This window comes from Sphaeramia orbicularis, chromosome 12 (genome assembly GCF_902148855.1).
Source record: "Sphaeramia orbicularis chromosome 12, fSphaOr1.1, whole genome shotgun sequence".
In the NCBI taxonomy this organism is placed as follows: Eukaryota; Metazoa; Chordata; class Actinopteri; order Kurtiformes; family Apogonidae; genus Sphaeramia; species Sphaeramia orbicularis.
Window position 1 is genome coordinate 10,078,920 of NC_043968.1, and position 21,459 is coordinate 10,100,378.

The following is a 21,459-nucleotide window of genomic DNA, read 5'->3' on the forward strand; positions in this document are numbered from 1 at the left end:
AACATTAACTGACACTGAAATTCAAAAAATGTATGCTTTTAAGAAAAAATACAGTCATTTTGAATGTGATTACTGCAATGTGTCTCCAGAAAGTTGGAACAAGGCTGTGGGAGAAGCAAGTGTGACTGACAGCACCTGGAGCTGCAGCAACTTGGTCCAGTGATCAAAAAGGTTTGACTAATTTCTTCTACACTGTATTTTTTGATAACTTGGTAACCTCATAACACCCCAGCACCAAACTTACTTGTAAGACCCTGCCTGCTTGTCCAGGTCACTGTGATTTATAGGGTAACTCTTTACTTCACTTTGGCGAGGTTCCTCTGTGTCTCGTCTTCCTCACCACATGATGACAGAGTCCAGACAGAGACGCAGCATGTTTGTACATTTTGGCTGCTGACCAATCATAACAACTATGGTGTGTCACTGCTGTGCACCTGGATCACCTCGTGGGTTAATTTGGATTAATTTGAACAATCACTTTCCATCAGCGGAATACAATGAATCACATAAACTGTACAATATCACTCTTGTCACTACACACTGTCTCCCTGTGGATATAACATGTTGCAGCTTATATAACAGCTGTTTGGATTTACTGTACATGCTCTACTGGACAACATGTCTGTGAGCAAAGGAAATAAAGTATTTTCTACCAGAATATACTGTGTTTCATGGATGCCTTAACTGTACGGCCCCAAAGCACATTATGTGCCACTTCAGTATTACAGCTCATGTTCAATATATATTTTAAAATGTTCAATCAGTACTATTCTGTGACATCTACTGGAGAAGTTGCAGATTGCTACCAACTAAATACCACTTAAATCCTTACCTATGATGCTTGCCAAACCATGAAAGTCCCTTATTTGTTTTTCTGTTCTCTGCTTTTTATTTAAGAGGATATTAGGTCAACACTTAAACATAATAAATGATGGTGATGATACATCTTAAAGCTGGACGTCACCTGAACATCCTCAAATGGAAAATATAAATGGCTCATTTCACAGAGAACAAAAACACAATTGTAATGTTTTGTAGTTATGTACTAAAGAAACCATGATTATGAATATTATGTTCTTTTTCTGTTAATAGATCCTTCCAGACACTTACAGATCTTACACACCTGGCTTTTCAAGCAGAAAAAGCACAGTATACAATATGTGCCACTTCAGTATTACAGCTCATGTTCAAAATATACTTAAAAGGTTCAATCAATACTTTTCTCTGTCATCTATTGGAGAAGTTGCAGATTGCTACCAACCAAATACCACTTAAATCCTCACCTATGATGCTTGCCAAACCATGAAAGTCCCTTATTTGTTTTTCTGTTCTCTGCTTTTTATTTAAGAGGATATTAGGTTAGGTGTCCAGAGGTGTCTGGGGAGAGGGAAGTCTGGGCATCCTTGCTTAGACTGTTACCCCCACGACCTGGCCCCGAATAAAGCAGAAGATAATGGATGGATATTAGGTTAATGCTTAAACATAATAAATGATGGTAATACATCTTAAAGCTGGATGTCACCTGAACATCCTCAAATGGAAAACATAAATGGCTCATTTCACAGAGAACAAAAACACAATTGTAATGTTTTGTAGTTATATGCTAAAGAAACTATGATTATGAATATTATGTTCTTTTTCTGTACATAGATCCTTCCAGACACTTAGAAATCTTACACACCTGGCTTTTCGAGCAGAATTTTGAAAAAAAAAAGTTTAGAATTTTGACCAATAAAACCAATTGCTTATGTGCTCAATTGTTAGAGTTCAACAGGTCATAGTGTGGTTGTTCATCTATGCTTTGAATTGTTGAATCTCTACCTTAACCTCCTAAGACCCAGGAAATGTCAGCAAAGTACAAGCTTTTTTTGTTTTTTTATTAAATCAGTGCCTATATTGGAAACATCAATGCAACAGTTTTTTCAGATGCAGTTTTTGAAATTTTTATGGAATGTCCTTTGTGGTGGACAGTTTTCTTTTCTTTTTTGTATAAAGTTGTGAAACTCTTGTCCACAAATGTGGACAGAAAACCCATTGCTGGGTCTGAGGAGGTTAAATTTAAGCCAATAGCTCATAAACTCTTTGATTTAGTCGATCTGTCATTGTCCATGTGGTGCTGTCCAAACATTCCTTCTATGTATCATTAATTTTGTATGCAGTACACTCTCCTCTTCATGTGACTTGGGTTTGGAGTAGCAGGTTACATGCTACTAGAGTTTCATGAAAGAGGAAACCACCTCTGTCAGCAAGTATTGTTGTAGAGCCAGTGGCAGGTCTTTTCGGTCCCCAACAGCTGAAAGAGAAACATCAAGGCTAGTCATGCAGGTACATTGTTACCTATTTGCTGTTTTGAATTTTGTAATTCAAGTTTGTCTCTAATCTTACCTCTGTGTGATGTTTCAGTGTTCTCTGTGCAAGTTGCGTACCCACCAGTGGTGTTTCCTGCTCTTCAATGTGCTTCTCTTCCATTGCCTGTTGTTCGGGGCAGATTTTGTCGAGGAGTACCTCCTTCAACCAACACCCGGCGTATACACTGATGGCATGGTTGTTAATGTGAGGGAGAAAGCGAGAAAACTTGACCTGAGCAATGCCAGGGAAAATGTGTCCCAAGCCTACCCCGTTGCTAACCCTGACGCCTGCTTAAACTCTGACCTCTTCCTGCTCTCTATAGTCTTCAGTTCTCCAGCTAATATCACACAGAGACACGCAGTCAGGAGGACGTGGGCGAACCAAACAGATGTTCAAGGCTTCCCAGTGCGGGTATTGTTCTTTTTAGGATCAACTCAGACGTCTACAGCGCAGGAAGATCTCAAAAGGGAGTCTGACCTTTATGGAGACATGGTGCAGGGTCATGCTGTGGCTGACTCGTCTCTGCGTGGCCCAACAGAGAGGACAGTACTGGCACTCCGTTGGGTGATAGCCTTCTGTCCGGTGGCTCGTTTTGTTCTGCTGACTCAGGACTCTGTGTATGTCAACCTCCCTGCCATTGGATCTTACCTGCTTGGACTTCACAGGCACCCAGAGGACCTTTATCTAGGTAGAGTGATTCAGAGAGATCCCCCTGATCGGGACCCTAACAGCCCCGGCTACCTGCCTCCTGCTCTGTACCCTAACAAGTACTTGCCCGAGTACTGTGACAGGACGGCATATGTTCTCTCACAGGATGTGGTCCGAAAAGTGTACATAGCCTCTGCAGTGGTGCGTGCACCTGTGTCGGCTGATGTCTTTGTAGGTCTTTGTGCTCAGAAGGCTGGGGTGGCGCCAAGTCACAGCTCAAGGTTTTCAGGAGAGAAGCACATCCGCTACAATGCCTGCTGCTACCGTTACCTGTTCAGCTCTGCAGGAATGGGAGGCAAAGAATTAGAGAGGGTTTGGGCAGATTTGGGGCAAAGTGAAAAAAGTTGCTCCCTGTTACAAACCTACTCTGGTCTGGTGACATGCAAGGCTCTTACATACTTGGATAAACTGTCCTTATTCAACTCGCAGGGGCAAAGTGTGTTACATGATTAAAGATTTAATCAGATTGAATTGTAAGAACGGAGTATAATATTCATAATTATGTTTTCATTAGCGTAGGATTATATGAAAATGAGGTTCATTGTGTTTTTGTTACAATAAAACAAGCTGTTCATACCCATAGAGGGAGCAGGTCACCTTTCATAGAGCCATGTTGCATCGCCATGTTTCTGCAAAGACCTGACTTTTTTTTTTTTACCTCCGCCAAGGAGGTTTGGTTTTTGCCAGCGTTCGTTTGTCTGTCTGTTTGTCTGTCTGTCTGTGTGCAAGATAACTCAAAAAGTTATGGACAGATTTGGATGAAAATTTCAGGAAATGTTGATACTGGCACAAGGAACAAATAATTAAATTTTGGTGGTGATCAGTGGGGGGGCACTGATCTGCCTTGGCGGAGGTCTGCACTCTCCGAATGCTTTTCTAGTTTTTGGTTGTTTTTTTTTTTCATTTATAGGGGGTAAAACCTTGTGTTAAGATGCATTACTGTCACCAAATTGGTGTGTGGACTAGAATTAATATACCAGAATTACTAAGCTATTAATGAACAAAACAAACTCTGGACATGACCGTAGTCTGTATATAACAAAGGATGCTGTGATGCTGTTTAAATAAAGTCAAAATCCTGCAGTTGCAGAGGGAGCCATGTTGCTTGTTTGCCTGATTTATATTCAGTCAGTACTGGAGGATTGTTCAGCTGATATGGGATATCACAGACTGAACCTGTACTTATGAGTATGGTGTTTATGTTTGGTCTGCGTATGAGTAAAAGAGGATGAATGGAAGAGTGTGCAAAATATATACATAAGATTATGTTTGAGTTTGTCACTTTTGTTTGCCCATTGACTAAGTCTTTGTATGGGACCTTATTGTAACCAAAAGGGATAGTTTAACCTGGAAAATTGTATTTTATGCAATATTCATATTCACAGGCACACATTTACATGAATAAAGCTGCAGTGGGTACATTTTTAATAAACCTTTTGCTGTAATTGCATGTATTTATTATTGGTTTGACTAATGCTATCGCACCAATTGGGGAAAAGAGACAGTATATGAAATACACCACAGATTACAAGTTGAATAACATGAAGATGAAAACAACATATCTAAATTGCAGACCATAAGATAATAAAAGCTGCCATCTAATTAAACTCATCATATTTTTCTATGCCATAAAAATGTTTTAAAAACACATGATGTTCACATGCTGTCATTGCAGATGTCAGTCTCTATATACATCCACCAACATTCCCCAACCAGAGGAAATCTAGTACCCGAAGGCTACTTGAGGTGACCTATATCAATCTACCTCATTTTTAATAACCACAAGTTTAAACATTCCTGACCAAACAATAATGAAGTAAATGTCTGTTAACAAACAAAAGGGTTTCATCTGTTTTAAATTTTAATTTATTATAGACACAACACATATTTAATGTCAAGGATGTTAGCTTATTATTATTATTATTATTATTATTATTATTATTATTATTATTATTAATAATAATAATAATAATAATAATTCATTTTCTCATTTTATTTATTTTGTAATAGCAGTAGTAGTAATAGTGTACTACTATTTTATCTAATGAATGTCATTTATGTGTGGTCACTGCTAAATTCAAGGAGGACATCTAGTGGTCATTTAACAATATTGCAATATAGGGAAACTCGCTGAACATAAAAACATAAAAGAGCAGTTTTTTTTTTTTTTTTTTCTTTACTCAAGGCTCACAAACATACATGAGTTACAAATATAAAAAAACAAATAGTGGCATTTAATCAGTTTTTATTTTTGCATGTCAGTATTAAAAATTAATAGGGTGAAATGTAGTAATCCTTATTTATTACCAAAAGCAGTATTTATACAAGGAAAGTCATCAGGAGTGTCATAAATACTCCGAGTATTAAGTTGTGAAATAAATCTGTCATATTTTTTTTTAGATCACAGACATTTTTATATTTTTATTACCATCATCATCCTATTACCATTTTGACCTGGTTAGATGTTGTCAGCAAACAAAGTTACCGCAACAGAAGTGTCTCTGTTCCATCTGATGTTCTTTTAATACGACATAAACTACTGCCTCCCTCCCTAAATTCCACAAAAGGAAACTCTGGCGTCTGTCCCAGCAACATGAGCTGACCAAACAAAATGTTTGGATGTTGTACAACCTTTTTCTCTTCTGTTTTCGTGCCAGTGGTTCACACTGCAACACTCTACTCCACTTTGGCCTGGTTCCATTGTGTCTGCAGAGCTTTCCCTGGCTGTCTGTCTCTCCACATCCAGCCATAGCATTCAAAGCATAACATTGCTGCATGTCTAATCTTTCTGACTGGTGACCAATCAAAGCAACAATTTGACTGGCATGCCATCAGTGGAAGACCAGATCGCTCTCCAGGATTAATCTGGATAAATTAGCATCAACACCTTTCATCCATGGCCTCAGCACCGCAGGATCCTTGGCCCCTCACCTCCGTACCTGGGTCGTCTGTCTAGTCTTGACAAATGGCCCCATGAGGCTTCAGGGTTAACATTTTGGCCATTTTCTAATCACCAACATCCTGAACATACTCTGTGGGGAAGAATAAGCTCATTATACTTTTATATTGTACGTTTTTCTGATACAAAACAAGCACTGATATTGAGATCCACAGCAGTGGATCCCTCCTGTTAGCTCATTAGCTAAAAAAATCTATTGTTCGAAAATATTTAGTAACTTTTGAACCACTAGAACAGTGGTTCCCTACCTTTTTTGGCTTGTGACCTCATTTTAACATCACAAATTTCTGGCGACCCCAGACATTCAAAACAAAGCCTTTTTTTGGCTAAAATTATTATTATTATTATTATTTTATCACGTAATAGTTTGCTATACTGTGTTGCAAAAAAAAAAAAAACAACTTTAATTTTAGATGACATTTAGTCTATACAATGTATATTATTAAGGATGGAGGCAGAAAAGCCAGGTGTAGATTACTGCACAAAGGGAGAGTTTGATTTTCCTTGGTCAGGATATGTACAGTCAGTCCAGCTGGGATTTACAAGGCTGACAATTAATACTGAACAAACAAGAACTCAAACTATGAATTATGAAAGAGCTGCAGCATCTGAAACTGACCACAATGAACATTTGACAGATAAACAGAACCACAGTGCTGCAGTTTCAGACTCAGAGTTTGTCTTTTATGGATTGGGATTGTCTTTGTCAACTCACCATAAATTTTTTATTAGTAAGGTTTTTTTGTTTGTTTGTTTTGCTTTTTTTTTTTAAATTTCGATCAATTACTAGAACTTTCAGGCGACCCCATTTGAATTCCAGGTGACCCCACGTGGGGTCCCTACCCTAAGGTTGAAAAACACTGCACTAGAACTATCAATGAACCACTAATGCTAATAATCTGGATTTAATCATGATAATAAAAAAAGCTTAATCTGAATTCTTTCTGTGTTCACAGTAAAAAGCATTAACCTTTACTGTTATTTCTTCAAAGATTACATCTGTTCTTAGACAAATCAAATGTTTGATTATTGACCTTAGTGTAAGAATATCTTCCAAAACCAATTCAGGTGCCCAAAAAATTCTTCTACTTTTTCTAAGTTTTAAATTAAGACTACCCAATTTGTTTGTAGTTTACGGATGTTCACTTTAAATGGCATTTGTGAGCGGAGTTATTTTTTCAAAAAAGTAATTCCTACCGGCTCCAAAACTCACTTGAGGTCTGTGGGCTTTTCCAACAGAATGTGGAAACAGGGTCTGCAGAGTGGGAAAGCCTTCAGACCCTCCCACCCCCTCAAACCACATGTACACCACCACGCATGCACAACCAAACACACACACACTCCTAATACAGCCTGCAGAGATTGTTAATGTGAGGTCGAGGGGTCGGTAAACTGCATGTGGGTGGTGCAGGGCACTAATGAAAGCCTCCCCTCAGAGAGATGCATCTCTGTAGAGCGGGACTCATCAAACCAGAGAAACACTGTTTTATTTAGGCTGTTTACACTGACGAAAGAAGTCTGGGGCTCCGCAGCCACTGCCACTGATTTAAGGGGAGGTCAGCAGGAGTCAACGACTCAACTGATGAAAGAAATAGTTGTGTGTCATATTAATTTTGTACATGCACATGTGTCATTCATCAGATACTTACAGTGTGCGTTTTTATACGAGTGTATGATCCTGATAGAGTCTCATGGAGGTTTCATGTTCAGAGCAGAGGCTCTGTATTCATGTGGCCCTCCAGCCCACGCTCATTTACGTAGAAGCTCTAACCTCAAGGATAAACCCTCTTTTTTGACGACATCTGTGGTTTCTTCTCCTTTCCCTTTTAGTAAACTCCATAATCTTTTCTTTGAGGCTTTGGTAACTTTGCCAAGCCAGTAGTTTGTGCTTCATACGGTGCTGCTGCTTTTGACTTCTTGTGTTTAAATTATCCATTCTATAACATTTGGCTGTTCTAACAAAAGGGTCTTTTTTCATTTGCGAAACTATTGCATCTGGATGAAATTAAATGTATGAAATCTAATGGACTTTGGAGCAAGTCTTTAATAGGTCTAAGGGAAACTACTGATGCTGCCAGATACTTGTCATATCATAAATATTCTCCATTAGCAAAGTTTGCACGCTAATTATTTTAAGTGACACTTTATAAATAAGCAATTTGAACTTTCTTCACTGCAGAGAGATTACATCCATCTCTGGCCGTTCAGGTTACATAATGGAAAATGTAAGACAGATTGACTGAAAGTATATTTGTTTGTTGTGATCTTTGCATGTGTGTAACCTGATGTCATATGATATAATAATGAGATACAGCTGGACGAAATAGCACCAACAGACAGTATAAGGGGCACAGGCAGGACTCTGGAAATGCTGAGATTCCTTCCCAACCCACAGAAGATGACTTTGATGAACCGTCAATCAAATTGGTAGATTTATTTATATTGAAAAAAAAAAAGATTTTTCAAAATTAAATGTGTTATGTTAAAATATCTACCAACACTAGCTGTGTGCTAGGTATATATTTATATTTGCACTAATGTTATGTTTGAAAATATTACAATCAGCATTCCATCCCAATATACTATATGTCATATGCATACGTATATCAACCCAATTTCCAGAAAAGCAAGATTTTCTAAAATAAAATAAAAACAGAAATCTGTGATTTGTTCATTTACTTAACTGAAAAAGTAAAGAAAAAAATGTTTATTGACCAACTTAAATACATTTAAATATTAAATAGAATATGTAAATATAGGCAAATTTAGATTTTGATGGCTGTGACAGATGCATGTTTTACCCCCATGTGACGTTGCCTTTCTTTTTTATTGCACTTTTCTATCAGTTACAATCTAAGGACTCCATTGCAGTTTCCCAAGTGGAATTTATTCATTCTGTTTCCAAGACTTGAGCTGCTCATCAGTCCGTGGTGGCCGTCGTCTGATTCTCCTCTTCATGAAGTCCATACATTTCCAACAGTAGACGGATGTGGACCGAAGCCACGGTGTTGGAACGGGTACAGAACGAAGCCTGGCATCGTCCTGCTGAAATAACCACGGACTTCAGGGAAAGCATGTCGACTCAATAGCAGCATATTGTCTCTATATGTATCTATGATGCAGCCCCAGACCATCACAGATGTTGATTTTACATCGTAATAATAGTCACATGGTCTTTTTCATTCCTGACATGGAACCTGAAATCTGTTTTTTATGGAAACAAGCTGTAACGTGGACTCATCTGACCACAGCGCATGTTCACACTGTCTTTCAGTTCAGAATGAGCTCAGGTCAAGAGAACTTTGAAATGTTTTTGCATAGAACTGATACCATTCTTCATCCTTATACAGTACAGATTCAGGTTGTATTTCTAGATGCAGCAGTGGACTGTATTAAGTGACAACAGTCACTTTCCACAGTCCCTCTGAGCCCATGTGTCTGTATCCAATACATTACATCTGCTTTAAAGTTTGGGTTGCACCTCATCCTTATAAAGAATAAACCTCTGGTTGACTTTCCCTGTATGTCCAATCATGATTCACTCAGTCATTACCTGTTAACCTGCACATAGCAGAATTTGACAAAAACATCCTTATTTGTACTGGATATTTTATAAAACTTTTCAGCTGTATTTTGCGCCAACATTTTTGAGTGTGTTGCAGGCATTTATTTAAATTACATTTTTCAGTTAACCAATAAAGGCCCAGCACTGCTTTTGTGTCAGTTCCCAAATGAATTTTCTCTATGTCTAATCTTTCTTAGGTGATTTTATCTTCTGTACTTTGTATTTTATCAGTATGAATCAGGTATTTTCCTATATCTAATTTACTGATCATGAAGATGTTCATAAAAGCAAAGATGGGGGTTAATATATCAAAAACTGAGAAAACTGCAGAAAAAGTGACTTTTTCAGTAAAATCAATCATTAACTGAACAAAAAACAACCATTCCCATCCACTGTCATTGATCCAACTCCATGGGTTTTACTGGTGAATCAATGTTGTAGAAGATGACAGTGTTTACACAGTAACTAAGGAGCCTCTGAACGTCCAAATGGGTCATATCTGATGACCATGAAATGATGACAAAGTACATTCAACACCAATTATTTACATGCATTGATAGGATTAGTGGACCAACAGGTATTAAACAGTTTAGATTAGTAGATGGTTTTGGCTGGTGATGGATGTTTGGGTCTTTATGAGTTAAATAAAGTTTCAGTGAAAGCCTTCAATTTATATTACATTTTAGAAAATATCCCAACTTTTCTGGAAATGGGGTTTGTTATATATATATATATATATATATATATATATATATATATATATATATATATATATATATATATATATATACATACACACCTCCTCATGAGATCTAACTCTCCAAACTCCTAACTCTCTCTGTGTTTTTTCTCAAAGCTGTAACATGTTCACATGGTAAGTCAGCTCTATTTTTTCTTATATTGCACCAGGTTTTGGTCTCTTGCGGACAGTTGTGTTGAATTCTTGTCTAATTGCTCTTTGTGCTAGTTGGACTGCAGTTTGCTGGGTCTGTCAGAGTACTGAGCCACTGAGTGATTTATCAAAAGGGTCCTCAATCACAGCTGTCAAGACCAGTGCTGGGTGGAGACACAGTCTGTAATAGACTGTATCAGATCACATGTTATTAGAGGCTTGTACTGTGTTTACTGATGAGCTCTGGTGTGGTTCTGCTGCATCTTTCTCTATACTTTGTCTGAATGCTTACAGCCAGATGATCAAGACATCTGCTAACACTCTAATACGCTGGCATTTCCCACTCTTCTCTTTTTGCCGAAAGAAAAAAATGCATTAATGTAAAGAAAAATGTATTGCAAATGGGGATGCTTTGGTTGGATTTTCAGTGGTTGATTAGTGACTGCACTTTATGTATTTATTGCATTTTAATTGCATTTTAAAACTGTATATTACTCTGTATTTTTAATTGCTTATAACTGTATCTGCACTGTAAAGCACTTTGTGACCCCCTGTCTGTGAAAAGTGCTCTATAAATAAAACTTACTTACTACTCAGTCGGACACTCCAGTATTCATTACATTATAATTTCACTTTGTGCAGAATCACATAAAACTGTGGTTCTCAACCTGAGACCCGTTTCTGATTAATATCAAGGGATTATCTCCACAAATAAATGAGTAAAGAAAGACAGACAACATGACCAAAAAAAACCAAACCAAACCAAAACATAAATAAATAAAAAATAAGAAAAAATCTGTAAAAATATGTTATGCCGAAAGCAGCTGTAATGAAAAAACCTGCTCATCACTTTCTGACATTAAACTGTATAAATGAAATTAAATGAATGATTTTGAGTATCTGTATGTAATGGAATATTAGCCCAATAACGGTAGCAGAACTGTCTGTACCCGATCATATGTTGGGACTGGTGTGGTGATATTCAACATAACTACTCAATAAAACTTATCGAGTGTATTTATTTATTTGTTTATTTATTTATTTATTAGGATCCCCATTAGCTGACGCAGTACATCAACTACTCTTCCTGGGGTCTTCCCATTCCAAACAAACATACAGTATCCCTTTCCAAGCATAAAAACAATGTGATTCACCCTTATATTTCCTTTTTAAGAAAACTCAATACTAGTCCTGTGTATAGCTGTGTACATTACCCCTAAGAAAATTACTTATCAGCGATTTAGAGTTGCATACAGCTGGATGTGTGAGATGGAACTAATTCAATTTACATCAACACCCATCATATCACAGTTTGTAACAGGTGGTCACTGCTGAAGTCTTCAAGCTGTTTTATAGTAGGTGTAATACTCATGATGATGATGACTTGACAAAATCCCTGTAAAAATAGTCTAAGAGGGTTAAACATACTCTAAGTTTGCAGAAAAAAAAATATAAAAACCATATATCAGCAGAATTATGATTTATGGGTGTACTGTTACTAGTGTCCACCAGTGCAAATTGACCATTATCCCGCTGGATACGAAGGGGTAAAGGAGGAGACGGAGGGAGAGCATATGTGTGTAAGTGTTTTACAGGGAGGCTGGACTTGTAATAACAGTAATTATAAAGCTGGGTTTCCCAATAAAACCACTTCATCATGCAACACTTGTTATTACAGCTTCCTCCTCAGCAGCACGTCAGGAACTGACGCGTTATCAGCGCCTTGAATTCACGAGAATGTCAAGGATAGCTGCGTTTAAGCACGTATGTACAATATGTATAAAACCTAACCAAACACTTGTGGTGATGGTTGAGGTTTACAATCCAATACACAGACTGCAGATTTAGGTTTCTATCTATGGATGTTGTGTGACTAGGAACTAAATAAATGCTTTCTATAGTCCACTTATGTTCTTCCCTGTGTAGTTCATGTGGACTCTGCTGCCTCAGCAAGCTGTACTGGAGAATGAGCAGTTTATACCAACAGAAGGAGCAGCTTACTGTGTTCATAGAGTCTGCCATGTTTCTGCACTGGCTGAGAACAGAACATAGATATTAAAGAAGAGAAATGAAAATTCTGTTACAAACCATGGATCAAGTTATTGCGAAATATGCACTTGCCTACCAAGGTTATTATCGTTAATGAAAACTAACGAAATGACGAAAACTAGAATTGAAAAAACATTTTCGTTAACTGAAATAAATAAAAACTATTATTAAAAGAAAAAAAGGATAACTAACTGAAACTGTATTGTGTGCTTGTAAAACTTATAAAAATTGTGGATAAAATTCCCTTCGTTTTCGTCTTTGTCAATGCCGGATTGATACGAAAGCAATTTATTTCACTCTAGGAATTTTATTTTATTTTATTTATTTTTTCTTTTCCTTTTTCTTTTTCTTTTTCTCTTTTGTTTTTGGGCTCAGCTGGCTGACAGGCAGCTGTCTGTACCGATAAGGCAGCAGCCAACACCAATTGTACTCCCAGTCATCATTGCCCATTTTTCTAACACCTTTGCTTGTGTATCCTCTTTTATTTGGACATTTTGCCAGGGAGTATCTCACACTACTGTTTTTTTTTTTTTTTTTTCCCTACTTGTCTTGTCCAGCGTTCTAACAGTAGAATGGTAGTCTGGTTCCTTTTGGTGCTGAACAAATTTCCTTTGCCAAGGGTAACTTCATAAAGTATATGAAGCGCCCTTTGATATTCTACTGTGTTTATTATGAGTTTAGTTGAACCACATTTCGATGCCGGACCTGACATGGGGGGTGGGGGTGGGGGGGTAGAAGAAGGGGAGAGAACAAGAGAGAAGAAGGTGGAGAAGACCCTCACAAGAAAGTATCAACAATACAAACAGCAACAACCATGGAGACAATTATAATGGTGACAATAACTACAACCAGAACTGCGTAAACTGGGCAGAAGAGAGAGAAAAACAAAACAAAACAAAACAAAACAAACAAAACTACAAAAAAAAACAAAAAAAAACCCACAACAATGAGATACATAAGACCTATGAAATGAAGAATATAAGAAAGCATGAACAAAATGTCGTATACTACATTCGTACAAATAATACCTATAACAAATAATACCAGAAACAAATCCACACCTCATCAGTTGTTCACATTCATCTGCTGTGACAGAGTGAACCAGGCAAACAGACTGAGGTGAAGAACACAGACATGCAACCGCAACCGCACTCCTCCAAGGATCAGGGACCGACCAAGAGGGCCCCAAGGCTCGGCCATCCAGCAGACACCACTCTAGGAGTTTTAGCTAGCAGCACCATACGGTACTTCATGATCCGTCTCTTCTTGTCACTTGTTCAGAGTCAGCCTCTCGTCCCCATTCTACCTGACAACATAGAGGTTAAAGTTGGGAGAAAGCAGCAGAGTCCTTTCTGGGATTTATTTGAATATGACGGCGAGGAAGAGAACAGATATGACAAAACTAAAATTAATACTCAAACTAAGCATTTTGGAAAAAAATGAGAACTAATAAAAACGAGCAAACCTGCTCTAAAAATGAATTAAAACTAACTGAATTAGAGAAAAAAGTTAAAACTAAACCATAATGAAAAATCTAAAACTATTATAACCTTGTTGCCTACAGAAGCCAAGAACGGCCGTGGATTTCCATATTATTTTATGATCGTTATCTCGTAATAATAAATTTGTTTTCTTGAGATAACAAAGATCATTTTCTTGTGGTAACGACATAAATTAATTAATTGTCGTCAGAAGTAAACTTTGGAATACCTGCCCCTCCCAATAAGAGACTGTCCAACATACAACACTTTTAAAACTCGCTTAAAACGGTGGCTCCTAGAAAACCAGAGATGCACTCATTTTTAACTGACATACATTTTATCATCCATACACTGTCTGTTTAGTTGTATGTAAGTATAGAGGTGAATGAATAGGCTAATGCCCCTGCGATCACACTATGTCTATTTGTTTTTTGTTAATTTGTTTGTTTTGATGATGTCCATGTCATCATTATTTGTATTTTAAATTTTTCTAATTTATAGTGAACGAGTGATGTATTAATGTTGGCTGTTTTGTTTTGTTTCTGTCACCTGCCTAGGGACTGTAGATGAAAAGTAGTTATTTTTACTATTTCTGGCATATTTACATAGGTGTATTTTTTATACAGCAATGTTCATAAATGTGCATGGTCCCTATTAAATAAACCAATAAAATAAAAATGAATAAATATAATAAATAACATAACACAGATCGTTTTCTCGTAGTTACTGTAACTTACTGGTAAGTCTGAACGTGTGTTCTGTTCTGTACAGCACATGTGAGCGGTGAGTCTTGAAGGCTGTGATATGGAGGATGTGGTACCTGTTTGTATCTGAGATCTGTATATGGTTCTCTATTATAAAATAACAAAATAAATTAATGTTATCACGAGACAACAATCTTTGTTGTCTTGTGATAACAAATTAATTCATTATCATGACATAACGACCATCAAATAATATGTATATCCACGTCCGTTCTCGGCTTCTGTACTTGTCCATATCTTGTCTCTTATTCTTTTCTCTTAATAGGGTGACTATGAGACTAACAGCAGTTGCAATAGAACTTAATCCCTGGTCCTGGAGAGCCACTATTCTGCATGTTTTAGATGTTTCCCTCTTCCAACACACCTGATTCAAATGATCAGCCTATCATCAAGCTCTGCAGAAGCCTGATAACGACCGTCAGGTGTGCTGGAAGAGGGAAACATCTAAAACATGCAGGATAGTGGCTCTGGAGGACCAAGGCTGAGGACCAGGGACTTAAATGAAGACTGATATAGTGGTGTTTTGTTTTTAAAAGCAAGCATAGGAGGCCCTCTAGCGGTCAGAATAAGTTGCAGTAACGTGTATTTTGTCCTTTCGGTGTTCCCGTAGTCACTGCAGCCCTAAAAAGGAACTAAACAGTCAAGATGTTTTCTGTGTGTATGCAGGAAAGCGTTTGCCTATGAGTATTTTTATATTCAGTTGTTGTAGGAATGAATACTAAAAATATCTGATGTGAACCTTTGTTGTTGGATAAAGAGATGTTGTAAACCTTTAGTTAATTTGTAAATGCTAATCTTTGGCATGTCTATGGGATTTCCCATTCAGGTTAACTTCGAGCTAGCGATTTAATTTCTATTTTTTCAATGATGCTATGTACTAAGGCAGTGGTTCCCAACCTCTTTTGGCTCGTGACCCCATTTTAACATCACAAATTTGTGACGAACCAAAACATTCAAAACAGATACTTTTTTTTTGTTGCTAAAATTAATTTGTCTTTGATCATGTAATAGTTTGCTATACTATGTTGCAAATAAACATGAATTTTAGATGACATTTAGTCTATATAATGTATTTTATTATGGACGGAGGCAGAAAAGCCAGGTTGAGATTACTGCACAAAGTTCATTCAGAGCTTCTCCGTTGATATGTTGTCTTGGACATTTGCAACTGAATGGTCACCCGACATTAACGCATGTCCAATTGGGCATCCACGTTCCATCTGACATTACTTGAGGCTGATTCATCGTAGCTGTATATAGTGTCACTGCTGATTTAGTTGTGCAGCGGATATGTTTTCGTAGTGCATTTTGAGGGGATAAACTACACACATACTTATAGAACTAGTTTTACTTTTAATAGTCTTATTTCTCTGTAATCTCATTAAAACGATACTGCGGTGCAATACCTATGGAATGGTCTGCACCAATGGTTCCCAACCTTTTTTTGGCTCATGACCCCATTTTAACATCACAAATTTCTGGTGGCCCCAGACATTCAAAACAAAGACTTTTTTTTTTTTTTTTTTGCTAAAATTAATTTGTTTTTGATCAAGTAATAGTTTGCTATACTACATTGCAAATAAATGTTAATTTTAGATGACATTTAGTCTATATAATGTATATTATTATGGACGGAGGCAGTAAATCCAGGTGTAGATTACTGCTCAAATTGAGAATTTTATTTTCCTTGGTCAGGATATGTACAGTCAGTCCGGCTTGGATTTACAAGGCTGACAATTAATACTGAACAAACAAGAACTCAAACTATGAATTATGAAAGAGCTGCAGCATCTGAAACCGACCGCAATGAACATTTGACAGATAAACAGAACCACAGTGCTGCAGTTTCAGACTCAGTTTGGCATATCTTTTATGAATTGGGATTGTCTCTGTCAACTCACCATATATATTTTTTTAGTAGGAATTTTTTTTTTTTTAATCAATTACTAGAAATTTCAGGCAACCCCATTTGAATTCCAGGTGACCCCATGTGGGGTCCCGACCCCAAGGTTGAAAAACACTGTACTAAGGCAACAGACATAACACACATATTCTGTATGTATGTTTTGCAGTTTTACAGTGAATCTTAAGCAGAGCTTTGAAGACAAGTTTGACGTCCGGCTTGTCTTGGGATACCTGTTATCCATCTGTTGAGGTAGTCGCTACACACACACACACACACACACACACACACACACACACACACACACACACACACACACAAGCAGGGGCAGAATAAGATAAAATAATATCCCACCATGGGGAAATTTCACAGTTTAACAGCAGCAACATACAACAAGCAATCACAGAGACAAAAGACAGGTAGAAAAACCACACAAGTGAAAATGAAACATGTGAAAAGAAAAATTTTAAATTTTGTGTTTATATAAATATTTATATAAATAAAAAAATGAATTCAAAATTAAATACTATTTACATATTTACATTATCGTCACAATAGATATACAGAAAAACAAACAAACATCTGAGTCAGTTTAATAGTCATTGTGTTTTGGTAATGGAGGCATATTTCTTATTTGTACTTTTATGAAGTGGACTTCCTCTTTTTCATTTATTTAGTAGCTGACATACAGTATTAAATGCATTACCAGTGCTTACTATGATTGAGTGTTGACCAAACTTATTATCCTTTACTGAAAGCCTTGAACAAACAAGGGATTTCTGCATTTTTTGTGGCCGTCATCGGTGAAGGTGGAGTAGTATTCATTTGTTTGCCATCTGCAACTGCAGCTAGATGTCACTAAATATCATGCAATGATGCTGTAATTAGAAAAACTGTAGTTACCACCTCATTTTAAAGACAAAGTCAGACAAGAACAGTATCATATCCCACCACATCAGAATAAGGGCATGATAAATAACAAGAAAAGTCCAATAAAAAAGTGAAATTATTATTTTGCTCTTCATTACCATGCTCATTATATGTCTTCTCACGAAAAAAAAAAAAAAAAAATCTATTATTTGAAAACAAATAATGATTTAAAAATTATGTTACTGGTTTTGATCCTCAAGTGTTCAATCCAAACTGAACCACAGAAAAGGTCTGTTATAGCAACAGTAAAATAACAGGCCAGAGAGGCTGTTATTACCAAGTCAGATTCAAGTATTCAGGAAAGCTGTGCAATAATCAAATTAACAGTAGTTCTGTATATTTTACCTATGATAACTTTATAAATGTGAATTTGGTTCCCAGTGGCGCAAAACCAACCCATTAATACAGTGGGACTGCTTTAATGAGCTCATAAATAATCGTTTACTGTTAAATTTACTGACATTAACCTCAAACATTCAACTCACTCGTCAAGTTATTCTTACTCTGTTGAGAATAACCCTTCAGATAATTCTCCAGACTCCCTTCACTCCTTTCAGCGTAAATGCCTGTGGATTTAAGGTTTATTTGAAGTGTCTGTAATAATGTCCTCTGTTTCTGAAAGGGAAGTCTATCTCGATTTAAGGGCAGTGAAACAATCTTCTCTATTTCTGCTGGCCTCAGATCAGTGGTCCCATTGTCCTCCCACAGAATGTGATCTTAATCTGACCTGAATAGAGTTTTGTTTCAGAGAGGACTTTCAACTGACCAGACGTGAGACACACTGCACTAAGCTGCTTTTCCTCAGCGAGGCCTGCAGGCAGAGGTCTTGGAGCAGGGAGATTTGTAGCCACTGCTGCTCCTTGGGTTTTACTGGTGTCTTTTATCTGTGAATTATATCACAGTGGATCTTATAATACTTTCTTGTGGCCTTTGTGTCAGAACTTTATCTCATGTTTGTAATTTTGTTTTATTGAAATTCATTTTATTTGAATGAATATAACAGCTGGAGCAAAACATGCCTGTGTTAAAATAAACACACAGACAGTGAGGATACAATAACAACGTGCGTCACTTATTGAGAAATAGAAGCAAATGGTTGGTAATGATAGCTCTGAGTGTATAACTATGTGAGCTCTATTCTTGTACCAAATTCTTCTGTCTGTTGGATCAGGTGCCAGTGTGCTGGTTTTCACATCATTGTATCTTTCCAAACCCAGTTATTTACTCCCTGTTTTCTTCCTCTTTTAATCCTGGAAGATGCTCTGCCACTTTCACTGCTGCACATAGTCTTTTGCACGTCTGCATCCTCATTCACAGGCATGCAATGACGCCAGTAAAACAGAAACAGCGTGTGAACACCAGTATGAGCAGAGTTGGGAGCAACGTCTGATTCTCATGGCTCCAGAGATACTCTTAATTCGGGTTTTATGTTGTAGCCCAGTCCACACCACACTGATGAGCTGCTAATGATGTAAAAACTAGTGATGGCATGATGGCATTTTCCTTATTGTTGGTTCAAAAAGACTTTCCAATAGGGGAAAAATGCTCTATTTAAGGATGAGGAGAATGGTTTTCTCTGGTATTTAAAAGGATGCGGCTAGTTTTTAGTTTTTATTTACACATTACATACAATAGGATATGATTAGAAAATGTTAAAAGTTTGGATAGAAGCCAAAAATGACTGATAGAAATGCGGGTTCCTTCCATATGAAAAGTTGAGCAATCATGTAAGAAGTCACTAACCAAATTAAAATACTTGCATTCCCATAACATAGAATCATATTCTTAAAAGATAAGATGCATAACAAGGAAAATAGACACTATAGATTTTTATTAATAGTTGCTGTCATTCCCAGTCAGCTATGTTAATGAGATAACGAGAGCAGAGGACAACACAAACCAGAAATATAGCGGCCTAAATCCTGGTTCAGTAAGCCATCAGGTAAAGGATCTAGGTCAGGAGTGGGCAATCCTGGTCCTTGAGGGTCGGTATCCTGCATGTTTTAAGATGGCCATACACTGTGCGATTTTAGAGCCGATTTCTCACTCGTGCGACTCTTCGTGGGATCGGGCCAGATGTGCCTCTGATCGTGTGTGGTGCTTTGTGCAGTGTACATGGGGTAAGGAGAAGCGATTAACACCTAACGACCAGCAATCATTTGTTTGCAAGGAAAATAGAGCTGTTTGAAATCCTGCTCGCTCCTCGTGAGGGTATCGCGCTGTCAAAGCAGTGCCACGAGCCCATGTGCCTCAAATTCTCACACTGTGCATGCGCGAACACAGAAGCGTACAGTAGCGTACAAGCTAACAGTAGCTGGTTATTGGCCTAGTGCAGTTTAGCTTTTGCAGCTTCCCTCTAGTTCCCGCCGTAGGATTGACAGCGCATACTGTCCACGTCTGGCCAACCAATTCCTGCACCAAACACATCGTCGTCTTTTCTTCTTTTTTGATTCCCTGCAGATAACGGCACATATTGCCAAAGCGGCTCGTTGGTTTTTGTTTAGCACTACCATTTCGTGACTCACGCCAATACACAATCGTCTATGCACTTTTACGGATTCCTTGGTATTTTAACGTTGTATTTCTGGATACAACACTCGAACGTGTGGTTTGTCCTCTGGTGTATGGTCCTACAGTGTGAGCAGTCAGGTCGCATACGAGCATCGGTCCGTACAGTGTGAGAACATGAATCGTGAGCCTGACTTTACGATTGATTCGCACAGTTTGAGATGGAGCTGTGTGCAACGATCGAAATAATCGCAGTGTATGGCCGCCTTTAGATGTTTCCCTCTTCCAGCACACCTGAAGGTCATTATCAGGCTTCTGCAGAGCTTGATGATAGGCTTATTATGTGAACCAGGTGTGTCGGAAGAGGGAAACATCTAAAACATGCAGGATACTGGCCATCGAGGACCAGGATTGCCCACCCCTGACCTAGGTTCTAGTATGAGTTAGACACATATTAGAGACTGATCTCATGAAATCTCGTTGTATGTCATGCCAGTTCTTATGGCATTTGTCATGCTATACATGTGCATTTTAGTCCTTTAGCGTGTTGTTCAATGCCATTTGGTCATGTGTTAATTGACATCGAGATCTTCACATAACCGTAACCCCTAACCCTAACCCTCAGCTCGTGGTATTTAACACGGCATGAACATACACATGGAAACCTTCTAATGCATTAATGCATACAAATAACACACCAATTCACACCAATTAAAAGTGGCGTGTATATTTATGTGATTTCATGATATCACGTTGCATACTAAATGCTTTTTTAGCTGTTGAGTGCGATTTTTTTTTAAATAGTCATGATGATGGCTGATTTTTCAGGTTTAGTGTGAAAGATGTAAGAGAATCTAATTGCAGAAATGGAATTTAATAATAGTTATTGTTTTCATTAGGGGATATTTGTATGAAAATCAGTGGTGTCTGGTCAATAGGGGGCATAGGGCACCTCACTTAAAATTACTTGGAGAAGAGGAGCTGATTAAACATTCATTTTAAAGGTGCCCTGCCACACATATTTCATTACTTTTGTGGTAATGTCTGAAGTTCTACCATGGACTCTGTAACATTTTTTGTGGTAAAAATGACTTGGTTACCAAGTTTCAAGCCATTGTAATGAGGTATAGAAAGGCTGCTGGAAGACTCAGCTCCATATGCGCCAATTCTCATCAATATTCAACATGCTAATCTGCTTGACTCTGATTGGCTAACAGTTAGCCAATGAGAGCTTGGCTTTTCATTAGACTGCCATGATTGTACTGTTTCAGGCTTCAACAGTATCCTTATTGCAAACCCTCTGCTGAACTCACCAAAGCTGATGAAGTCACTCTCTTCAAAATGTGAAGAA

The 21,459-nt window shown here is 37.6% G+C and overlaps 1 protein-coding gene across 1 annotated transcript; it reads left to right on the forward strand.

Moving 5' to 3' along the window:
- The first annotated feature begins 2,306 nt into the window (after positions 1-2,306).
- On the forward strand, positions 2,307-3,510 carry b3galt9 (beta-1,3-galactosyltransferase 9). The gene is made up of 2 exons (XM_030150275.1): positions 2,307-2,325; positions 2,404-3,510. The coding sequence occupies exons 1-2, from the start codon at positions 2,320-2,322 to the stop codon at positions 3,508-3,510; spliced, it is 1,113 nt and encodes a 370-aa protein (XP_030006135.1). The 5' UTR covers positions 2,307-2,319.
- Positions 3,511-21,459: the final 17,949 nt, after the last annotated feature.